Source organism: Ambystoma mexicanum, chromosome 4q, assembly GCF_040938575.1.
Source record: "Ambystoma mexicanum isolate Mex_15411 chromosome 4q, UKY_AmexF1_1, whole genome shotgun sequence".
Classification (NCBI taxonomy): domain Eukaryota; kingdom Metazoa; phylum Chordata; class Amphibia; order Caudata; family Ambystomatidae; genus Ambystoma; species Ambystoma mexicanum.
Genome location: NC_090928.1, coordinates 750,567,075 through 750,579,007, shown reverse-complemented (window position 1 = coordinate 750,579,007; position 11,933 = coordinate 750,567,075). Strand labels below are relative to the sequence as shown.

The window sequence follows — 11,933 nt, the reverse complement described above, 5'->3', positions numbered from 1 at the left end:
ACATTCAACTCTCTCTTCCTAAACACTTTCCTTCTCAAGCCCTCTGCTCATCCACCTCCAACTCTCTCAGGGTCAGACGCTTCTGCAGGCAGAGAATGGGGGGTAGATCTCTCTTCTCGTTGGTGCCTTCCTGTGGAACAGCCTCCCTGCATCTCTTAAACTTGAGCAGGACCACCTTAGGCTCCGGAAGCAGCTCAAGACCTTCCTTTTCACTTCTGCTTTCTCTCTATCTCCCCTGCTGACTTACGTCTGTGCTGCGCTAACTGGTTACCTGGTCACCCTCTGAATTTTAATGGGCACCAGGCTCCTTCACGACCAGTAGCCACATGCATTGTCTCCTGGCCTAACACGCACTTAGGGACTATATCTGCAACGCTACAGTCCCCTGCCTCCTTGCACTTACTTAGAGCCAGCCATCCCAACTGCACTTACTTGAGCTTGCCTATTGCACTCTCCCCCCTCTTCCGCCTGGCACTTTTCTTCTACATTCCACCTTGCACGATCAGAATGACATAAGTCCTAGTAAGATCGTTTGTTTCATCCTCTCTTTGTCTCCCCTTCCTTGTCTTGTCGCGCCTAGGAACACTTGTGTACAGGCATGTTATGAATGACTTATCATATCATATCATAACATTTAATAGGGTTTCTTTTCGAAGATTAGCTTATCGTGCACAGTAAATTGGCCTCAGCACATCAATTGGGTGCCCGAAAAGTTAAACAACACTTCATGCAATGTTTTTACAGCAGCATTTGAAAGTCAAGATGCATTATTAGTCAAGTCCTGAAGCTCCAGGGGCTTCTTTGCAGTATACCACATACAACACTACTCAGGAGTAAATTCCATTGGCTTAGTCAAACACAATTGTCTTGCCGTATCTGTTTATTATAGAAGATTTGTAGTAGACATTCAAGTGGCAGTAACCCTGTACCATACTCACTGAATTAAATAACCAACGTTTCCCTCCTAAAATATTGAGGGAAGCTTAAAAGCTGTTAAATAGTGACCAACCTCTGAAATAGTGGAAAGTGTAAACAAGCATGGACAAAGCCAGTTTGATATCAGACATGACTTTACAAATTAACTAGGATAATCTGTGAAAGGGAGACAGGGAAAGCTTCACAGAAAACAGCTTGTATGTTCTATACACGACAGTACCATATCAGTCCATTAATGCGATCTCAGACATCTTCCACTTGGACCCTGTGTGTTGTACGGTGAAGTGCGTTCAACACCTCTAGGGCAGATGACTAGAGAGGGAGGTGAGGAAGAAAGTGAAAGATAAAAAGAGATGCAGAGAGAGTGAGGGATTAATGGATAGTTGTTTTAATGCATAACACCTATTTTAAAGTGCTTAGTAGTGGGGGGAATCTTGCATGAAGCGCTTTGTAACAACACACATTATTATAGCAGAGTGTAAACGAAATGGCAGGGAATGTGCTGACCCTAACAGGCAAAATCGCAGTAATAAATTACGCTGAGAATTCATGTCACAGGGAAAAGTTTCAAAAGGTTGCCGGCAGTGTTTTCTTTAGCTGGAAACCCTCCATTTAAAGGGTCTGTTTTGAAAATGACTTTGGGGCACAAAGGTAGGTGAGTTTCTGCTTTCCAATGCTTGCAATATTGCACCCAAGACATTGATAAAGGCTGCATGGTTGAGAGGTAAGTGATGAAGAGGAATGCTTCATTAAACTACCGGTGTGCAGCTGCCCAACAATGCACGCTCGCTCACTACTGAAAAGACTCATTTTGTGTTCTCCAAAACAGATAGAAATGTGGATACAGTAAGGCAAATCAAAAGGAAAACAAGCTAAAAAGGCAGACCTAATTCAACAGAAAAACAGACTACTGCTCTGCTACCCACACCAACAGCGCAGGCAAACCAGCCTTTCATGAAACATTGTTGACCAACTGTACAGCGAAAATGAACTAAAAAAAGGTTAATGCAAATTTAGATGAAAACAGTACACGTTAACAGGAATTGCAATCATTTGAACAATGCTTTAACTTGACAACAATTGAAACATTGTATTCCAAACTGTTGCGGTGTGGGGAACGCCTCATTCCGTTGCCCCTCCCCTTTAACACACCCCACATCTTATTTAGCAAAATTACTCCCTTGCCAGATCATCAACCAATATATAAATTAAATGTTAATAGACATTAGTGGGTACTTTGTCTTTCTGAATGTCCCAGCTTTTACTTGCACATACTGCCTAGCCTATGCACGCCCTTTCACTCGACACTTCATGCCTGAGAGTTTGGGCGGGTCACCCCTCGTCACTTGTCAGTCAGGACACAGACTTTGCAAAGTAGGAATCATAATTTGCATATTAAAACTTTACCTTGCAGTTAAAATAACAGAAAACATGTTAGTTGTACTTATTTCTAGCATTGGAACGTGAAAACTCCAAAATGTACAGTATGAGCAGAGACTTTCATCAGGACCCGGAGAGTTAAGGAAAGGCAAAGTTATAGTTGCCGGAGTTAGTACAGGTGCCAAATTATTCGGCCTAGGGTGACCATCACCATAAGGACTGCAAGGCTACCCGCTGCTCTGTTGTCACCACCACTGCTACATTTAGACAATACAGCCATACTGCCAGGAAGTATCTTCTAGAGAGCATCAGAAGCACACAAGCCAGATCGAGCACTACATGCTGACCTTTTAAATGTGGGCAAAAGCAGCCAACAAAACTTCCACTCAGTGACAGCCTTACTCCCCTCTTAAGAACACGTGCCATTGTCATGCACTGCAACTAGAGAGTAACAGGCAGAAAGAGAGGTTATGCTAACAAACTTTGGGAGACAAAAGCACCATCGCGCAAACATGTTGGCAGTCGGACTGCATGCTTTGGGGCCAGCTTGGGGACAAGTAAAAAGGCAAAGGCTAAAACGAGCCTTCATAAATCAGCAATGATAGATTGAATCTAATACAGTTGTTGCTCATTCTTTCCATTCAGGGCTGTATGAAATCCCTTGATAAAAATATGTAGTATGCATAGTGTCAAAATGTCTAATTCATTGAAATATTCAAATTTTGTTCCAATACAATGGGCCTAATTACGGGTCCGGCGGTACCCCTACTGGTGCTACTCGCGGATTGCCGCCAGACCCGTAATAATTTACTGGTGCCTGACCTCCCGGTGCCACCGGCTCCTTACGACTCCGGCGGACGGGAAGTCAGGTGCCTGTGTATTTGTTAACGGTGCCCGTGCTCCTGACTACTGTGGCCGCTGCGCTCGGCAGGTTCAGCCCTGTGGGGCACAGCGGCTCCGGCAGGCAGACTCTTAGTTTGCCAGTACCGGAAACAAGGGTGCCAGTGAGCTTACTGGCACCCTGGTTTCCGGACCGGCAAACGTATAATGAGGCCCAATGTGTTACTTCTATGTATTTCTTATGCTTTCATTTTTATATAAGTGTTAAACATCTAACCCACATCCCCACAGGCTCTTTTAGTGTGTGGGCCTCCTCCTTGTAGCCACAAAGTGGTGTTCCAACAGCAACGCCAGCAAGCACCAGATTGTTCATAGGCTGGTAACACAGCACTAGCCCCCTAGCAACGGCAAACAACACAGCAGCAATGTCAAGCCACACAACATCCTAATTACAAACGTCAGGCATGATGGAGGGGGCGCAAGGTTAGACTGTTCACCTAAATTATGGCAGCAACCAGAGATCCTTCCAGGGCAGTATGGCTGGGACAAGAGCACTTTTAATTCCTTCTAAAGAGGCTTTCCACTCACAATCAGCCAGACTCAGAAAGGGAGTTCCGTAGGAAAGCAGCAACTGAAACCCCGATAGTAAGCCTCTACTGGAGAAAACAGTAAAAAGAAAAGTGGAGCACCCACTTTGGTTTTAGTGCTTTCCCAGTCTTCTTTTCCATTTCTTCACGGGAGACAAAAAATACCTTTACACTGCCTCTTGTTCCATTAACAGAATGCAATGCAGAACACAATTACGACACACATCCACTTACCAAGCAGCAGGGAAACAAAACAAGCAACATTCAACAAGTCTGTCACCAGTTTAGACAGCTCCACTAGCTGTTAGAAAATGCCTGATGCTGTAACAAAGCATTGAGCCAGATGGGCTGGTTAAGCATGTCCAGACAGCTGACCTACAGCAGACCCCTCTCTAAATTAGCTCTTGTAGACAGTGAGCAAGGTTTGCTCCATCCAGACCTAAAAGTAGCTTTTTGATTTGTGGTGGGTGTTTGAGATGATTAAAATACAACATGTATTGCATTAAAAAATTATTTATAAAATTCTGGGGGAAAATACTGATTTGTATTTTAAGTAATGGAAAGGTTAACAAGAATAAGTCTTTTTTGGAGTAATTCAAGAGCACCACGTTTAGAATAAGATTAGGTGTTGTCCCCAGAAATAATAAAAAATAGTACAGCATTTGTTTAGGTTGAAATATTCCAGGAGGAAAATGTACTGAAATTAAAAAGCACCATTTTCTAACTACCGTTGGAGGATCAAGAGAAATCTCAATGCCGGAAACACTTCCACTGGAACCATCAGCTGCCTAGCGACGAAAAGGCGCAGATAAGAGTCCTTCAGGCAAAGGGAGAGTGAGTTGTGTCATCACCACATTCAACAAAGTGTCAAATCTAAAGATGTACACACACACACATTTATAAATATATATGTAGAGAGAGAGAGATGACAAACATTACCTACTCAGTAATCGTATTTCTGTGGCTCCTATCTGCTTAAAACCACACGCTTTGCATAGGCCACCATCTAGTGGTTGGTGCAGAGTATTACATTATATTTTTCTTTAAGAATTCATAAATGAGGGGTCAACAGAGCTGTTTGTGTCACACTATCCTTATCCTACTTGTAAAGGTACTCATGATCCCTCACGCATCAATGTCCTCCGATTGTTTTTTTCCTTAACTGACGTGAGTACATGCGTGATTGCATTGTTGTACTGTGCTGTGTCTCCCAAGAGGGGACGATGGTGGTGGGCGCATGTATTTCTACGCAGGAAAAAGCCACAGTAAGACGATTCCTGGGTAAGCAATTTTTGTCCTCTGAAGTTTGTAAATCTGCTTAGATTCACATGCTTTGCATAGATTAGCAAGCAGTACCTGATGAAGTTGGTGGGTGAGTTAAAGGGACAGTTGCAAATAAATGTTTTAAAATCGTTTGCCTTACTTCTGAATCTGTTCTTGCCTGTGTGTCTAAACGATAGGGCAGGGTTAAAGTGTGAATGGGACTTGATGCAGTCGCTTTATAACTTGCCTCTAGTAGCATTGCTTCTGTACTGCTTAGTGTGTGTGATTTTGGGTAAAAGGAAGGGATGCAAGTATATACAACAAATTGCATGACTCTCTGCAATGTTCTTGATGCTTTTGTGCCTACACCAGATAGTGCTAGCTATAAATAAGTAATAAATAAGTAACATAGCAACAGTACGAATTAGGTTAAGATCTTGGTTCCTCAAACACGGTTTGTAAGAACTGGAAGCCACACCCAATAAAGAGCATTAAGTGATAGTCGGGAGAGGTGGTAAGGTAGTCAAATTCAAGACTGAAACAAAAGTGTTGAGGCTCATATCCTGGCTGGGCCAAAGGACTATTCAGTGATCCTAGACAAATCATCTTATCTCACCAAATGGCATTCTGCTGCCTTCCATGCAGGTGGTATTGTTTAGCCCATAAGGGGTCCTAGATAGAACAGAGCTGACCAAATGATGCAGGTCGTGACAAGAATATTTTCAGGTGTGCTTATTTGGTACAATTCATGGTTTACTTTTTTATACACTTTCAAAGGTACTACGGCACATCATAAATGAAAGTCCACAGGTCTGTGTGTTGGGTGTATTTAAACCTTTAAAATACAGTAGAAAAACCCAGATGAAATTTTTGAAGCTCATATCAATTAATAGTCTGGTCCTTGTATAATTGCCTTGATGATGGAGAACAGGAAGCCAGAATCATTCTACTTTACATAACATGTTTCTTTAAAGTTTAATTTTTAAATATGGAGGAAAGGGGACTATGGACTAGGAGTATGCTAGACACTCCATTGAGTAACACTTAATAAGTCCTACATACTTTTTTTCATATGGCTACTGATTGATGTGATGCTTCTGTACTACACCTTTCTTGTCATTACTAGTGTTAAAATATGGCCTGTACCTATGCTAGTACCCAAGTACCCTGGCCGGGGACTGTTAATTTTACCCTTGAAATGCCACTTGTTTATTATTCTGATTCCAGCAAGTCTGAAGAGGGGAAGTGGACAAGAAGAGAGTAGCCATGCATATTTTGATTGCTGATGGGCAACATATCAAGCTACAGGTTTTGCATTTAGGGAGGGCACGAGCAGAGATTCTGGATCCCTCCCCTTCCCTTCACTTCTTTATTTCAGGGGAGGGTGGGAAGGGGCCCAAAGGCATCTGTGTCCCGGTGCCCCAAAATTACATAGCATGGCCCTGCAGTTTGAGGTCCCTGTCTTAGACATTTGTCAAGCAGCTACACTGGTTTCTCTGCATACGTTTGCACTTGTGTAGGTACATTGCTTTGTATAACAGTAGGTGTTACCATCACAAAAGTAAACATACACTCAAGTTTAACAACTTCTGACATAGGAAAGGTACAGTCTGCCTTGCTTGAATGTGGTGCTGTAATCTGGCATATCAAAGCAAAATCTCTGTAGTAAGTGCTTACCACACTGAACTATCTTCTGAAAAATTGTGGCACTCTCCCCCAGAACTTCCTGGCAAAGCTCCCACTCGTGGGAAGCTGAGGTCTGTCTGCTCAAGGCATCCGCTGTGACATTCTCCTTTAAGGTGAGCTGCCGTCAGAGACAATTTGTTCTCCAGAGCCTAGAACCACAGCTGGAGTGCTCTCAACTCTAGCATGTTTATGTGTTTCTGACACTACAAGGGAGACCACAGTCCCCTCACTGTTAGGTCTGACTGGTAAGCATCCCAAACTTTCAGGGACAAATGAGTGACCTGCTTTACCTGAGGCCTGGGCTGCCGAAAATACCCTTATACAGGTTGTCTTGCAGGTACCACCATGTAAGGTCTCAAGAAACTCAACACCTGCAGATAAATCTGACATGTGCCCCTGAAATTGAACCCACTTGCAACAGTGGAGCCTCTGTATCATCCGAGAGATCTACACCATTCAGTCCTCAGGTGGATATACTCTGCCCAGGTGAGTGTCCAAGACCGCCCCAATAAAAATGATGGGCTATGATGGTGAATCCTTAGACTTTCTGAAGTTCAGGGAAAAGCCCAAGCTGTGTAAGAGACGCCATGGAGAACATATGTTCTGACACCTTGTTTGGGGAGCAAGCTCGGATAAGCCAGTCATCCTGAGGTAAGCCGCCATCACAGCTCCCACCTGTGTACATTTACAATGACTCTGCTTAAGCTGTTCACAAGACAATTGAGTGTTCCCCTGCAACATTTTGTGCCTGAATGTGAATGTCTCTTTAGAGACACTAGTGCCAAATGTTTTTTGCAAGCAAAGACAACACTTGATTGAATTCCATCCCGTTTGTTGATATAAATCGTAGCTATGGTATTGTTTGTGTTGCTGAGGATGCTTTGCCCTGTAAAACAGCGCCAACAAGTTTATGTGCTGTTTGGCTTGTTTAGCTGACCACTTTACATGGGCAGTGAGGTGTTCACAATGCACCCCCCTCTCAACCAGCCAGCAATGCATTTGTTGTGATGGTTACTTGAACTAACGTGTTTACAAAGGGTCTTCCTTCCACCATGTTCCCTTCTGACCACCACAAAGACTTATTACTATCTTTTGTAAGTCCACCACTAGATCCTCCAATATGCCTGTCCCTCGACATATTGTTTCGCTAGCCACTTCTGTATTGGGCGTGTGTTGAGGCAGGCCGAGGAATGACACATATACAGGATACCATAATGCCCATATGTTTAAATTATATTTCTGGTGGTTATCTGGTGACCAGCTGTGAAACAAGGGTTTTAAGCTTGTGGTGCTTGCAATTCCTCTTGGGCGGGGCTAAGCCACTGCTTTCTGTCTGTTCATCATGTCTCCAGGCATTTGTAGGTTTTGGCTTGGAACAAAACTTGAATTTTCTCATTGATGGAAAACCCCAGACTGTGCAGGAGATTTACTGTTTCCTGTGTGCGTGGGAGACACTTCTCTGCGCTCTCCCCTATTAGCTAGTCATCCAGATAAGGGTGCACGGCAAGTGTGCTGCCATCACAGTGAGCACTTTAGTGAACCCGCAAGGTGCCGGAGCAAGGAGTGCACCTTCAATTGGAAATGTTTTTGGACTACTTTGCAACATTTTTCTGAGAACATTGTATATGAAAGTATGCATCGTGTATATCCAATGTTCCCATATAATCTTCCCTTTTTATCAGTTGAATGACCCATCTTGTGGGTAGTTGTTCTGAATGTTTGTGGTTTGGAATTTGTTTGCTGCCCGTAAGTCTGACAACAGCCTTTTTGTTTAGTCTTTTTTCGGGACACGGCGATATAGAGAGTAAATACCCTTATTTACCTGATCCTGAGGTACTGGTTCTATTGCTCCTTTTAGGATAAGTGCTTCTATTTCTTCTTGGAGTCGAGCAAGGTGGTCGGTCACACAGCATACTTATGTATCATGGTTGTAGATTTCATGGTTTGGATACAAGCTTCATGAAATACCCGTCCTTGACTATGCTTAGTACCAACTTGTCTGACGTTATCCCTCCCATTTGTGGGTGTAAGATGCTATTCATCCCCCTCCTGGGGACACATGGGAGAGGACCAATCCTGCAGAGTCACTGTTTTGTGGCAGACGCTGACCCTCTACGGGTTTGGTCTCTACTGCTGCCTCTGCCACATTTGTGTTGCTGCTGTGTAATTGAAAAACGTGCTTGATTTGTCCCTGAACAGTATGTGTACTGGTGTATGGACTGCATGAAATGGTGGGCGTGAAAAATCGATGTTTAGCAGAGGATACCCTCTGATGATTAGATCGGTCTGTGAACTGTCCCGGGTTCTGTGTTATTTATTTTTGTTTTTTTCGAGAGCCTTGTGACTTCCTTACTAAACAGACGTGAATCTTCTACTTGCCTGTTCAGCTATTTCGCCTGTGTATCGGCTTTAAATGCAGGTTTAAACCATTCATGTCTTTTAATAACTGTGGCTCCTCAGACTAGAGACCCAGCCGTTTCTGTCAAGTCTAGTGAATTTATGATAACAGCGTTCCCCAATTGTTTTCCCTCAATCATATTACCCGTGACCATTCTTAGTGGCTTAGAGACCTCTTTAAGGAGTTTGTCCATTTCGTTCCATGAGCTCTCTTGTACCTTACCATTATTTCAGAGGCATTGGCGATTCGTACCTTGTATGTCGCTGATGTGCCTGCTTTTCTTGTACATTTTGTTGCCTTCCTTTTACGGTGGACCGTTCTCTTCCTTTATAATGTTTTTTCTATTTGATGGTTGAGTTTTTTAGTAACGACTGGACTGATTATGGATGGGTCCACCCTCTTTTTAATGTATTTTAGGAGTGGAATGCACTAGCAGACAGGTTTCTTTCCTTGAAATACAATCAGTATCCTCATCACACTCATGCATTTGATGCTTAATAGGCCTGCTGTCCTTTTAAATAGGCTACCGAACCGGCAAACGAGTTCTGCGAGCGGGTGCCTTTCAACCCGCCAGGTCTGACCTGACGGGCGGACCGGCACCCGCTCGCAGCAATCGACGGATGCACTGGCACCATTCATGAATGGTGCCGGTGCATCCGTCCTCCCCATTCCCATTGAGTCCAATGGGAATGGGGAGTAATTATTACTGGCACCCGGCAATGGGGATTTACCGGGTCTGTCAGGGCCGTAATGCCCCATTAAGTCCCCATTGCTGGGTGCCGGTAAATTCATGACTCAGGCGGCAGCCGTGCTGGTATTTATCGGCACGGCTATCACCAGGGTCATAATGAGGCCCAGCATATAGAGACTGATCCAGTATGTGATAAAGATATGGGTGGCTCTACCACATTTGGGGAGGGTAAAGGGTACCCTTCTGGATCAATGTCCTCTCCCTTGTCTATATAACTTTCTCTGCAAGGTGTCATCCTGGTTTAAATGTTCTAATTGTGGTTTAGCTTGGCCTACTTACTGTGTCCTGTGCATTTATGTTTCCTTTCAATGGGCTGTTGCTTACAGTGTTCCATGATGGAAACCATTTGTTCCATGGTAGCATTGACCTTCTCTGCGGATCATTTTCTTTTATGTTTTTCACCTTGGGATAATAAAGTAGTTTTAAAAAGTGTCTTCCCCGCTTCCAACTCTTGCTCTGACTCTTAGAAATGTACAAGTCCTTTTTCTGCATTGCCAAAAAAGTGGCCCTTCACCCTCAGATGTAGCTATGGCTGATGTCGACATCCGTTATTTGGGTTGAAACATCCTTGTGTGTTTTTATTTTATAGTGTATGTGCCTTGATATTTTTAATTTGCATTGGATGGGCTTGCCATTTTAGGCCTTGCAGCCTCCGATGCGTTGCGTGTGGATGCCGCGTGCTCTGCAGCTCTCCTCCATTTCGGTGCAGGCATCGAATGAACAGTTGTGGAGCAGCTTTTGCCTATTTTTGTTTATTTGCGTAGATGCCAAAGTTTCAATGCTCTGCTTTGGGCTTTTGTTTTTGTTGTGCAGCCTTGTGGAAAGCAGGGGTTACCTCCACAGCACAAGTTGACATGTGCCTTGTGGAGCTGGAGGCTGGCTGCGAGGAAACATTTGATGTTTCTGCTATACGATGTTGGACTCCTCGGAATTGAGGCCTTGGTAGTAGTCTTGCCTTGAGATCTCTCAGCCTGCGTGGCATCAGTGGCACGGCACTTCGTTGTGTGCTCTTTCAAGGTTTTTGGTTTGAAAAGCTGGCACCCTGGACACATACTGCATGTCCTTCCAAGGGAAGCTGGTGTTACAGCTAGGGCAACATTTAAAAGGGGTATCTTATATGTGAGTCGGATACGAGACCACTAGATGGCGACCTATGCAAAGAATATGAATCTAAGCAGGCTTCACAAGACTCGCAAACATATAGAGACAGAAAGAGAGAGATAGAGAGACAGAGAGAGAGAGAGAGAGAGAGAGAGGGAGAAAGAGAGAGAGAGAGAGAGAGAGAGAGAGAGAGAGAGATAGACTAGTGAATAGTACAATATCACACATTTGCAGAATTCTATGACCTTAGATACAAGTCATGGAATCTCGGTTCTCTGCTCTCGTTCGTGCGTTTGTTGTTTTCAACCAATGTAAAAAGGTAGTATGTGCACTCAATACTAGAATTCATTTCAAATGGTCTCAACAATATGGCTGTACACAGACTGGTTACAATATTAAATAGCTCAATCTGCGGGTAGATTTGTATCGCCGCACTTAAGGAATATTTTAAAGCAGCCATTTTAATTTCCATGGATGCTTTTAGGAGAATAAGCTCCTTCAGCAATAGCTACACAACAATGAACAGCCATCTCGTTGAGGTAGGCAGGTGTGACTGTTAAAGGCTGAAATCCATCTTTTCTGCTGCTGATTTTCATTCAGGGAATGGAAAAGAGCTGTGTTGGCGCAATATACAACTTCACGTAGCAGGGGAATTTTTGGACAGCACTGTGACAAAAGAGCACAGCGCATATTGCATAGGATTGTCTCTAGCAACACTCTTATCTTTGTTGGGTGACTTGTTTAGGATTCATCTATTAGTATTTCCTTTAGTCTGCTGTCTGTCTGAACTGTTTCTGCATGAAAATGTTCTGGGCACGGTGTCCGACACTCAGGCATCAAGTTCAAAGCACGTTTCGTCATAGAGTTCGGGACGAAAGGATCTGGCACGTCGAGAATATTTGATCCGCAAGAAGTCCCCCATCTCGTCGAGAGCTTGCAAGACCTGCAAAATAATTCGATAGGTAAGTTTTCCGGAAAAGTTAGATAGTTA

At 43.7% G+C, this 11,933-nt stretch overlaps 1 protein-coding gene across 1 annotated transcript in view; it reads right to left on the bottom strand.

Moving 5' to 3' along the window:
* Nucleotides 1-862: 862 nt before the first annotated feature.
* The window catches only part of LOC138467979 (serine palmitoyltransferase 3-like), a 1,171,530-nt gene continuing 1,160,459 nt past the window's right edge, over nucleotides 863-11,933 (bottom strand). The window contains exon 12 of the mRNA XM_069608334.1: nucleotides 863-11,885. Within this exon, the coding sequence (XP_069464435.1) occupies nucleotides 11,772-11,885 (114 nt within the window). The 3' untranslated portion in view covers nucleotides 863-11,771. The remainder of the gene's footprint in view (nucleotides 11,886-11,933) is intronic.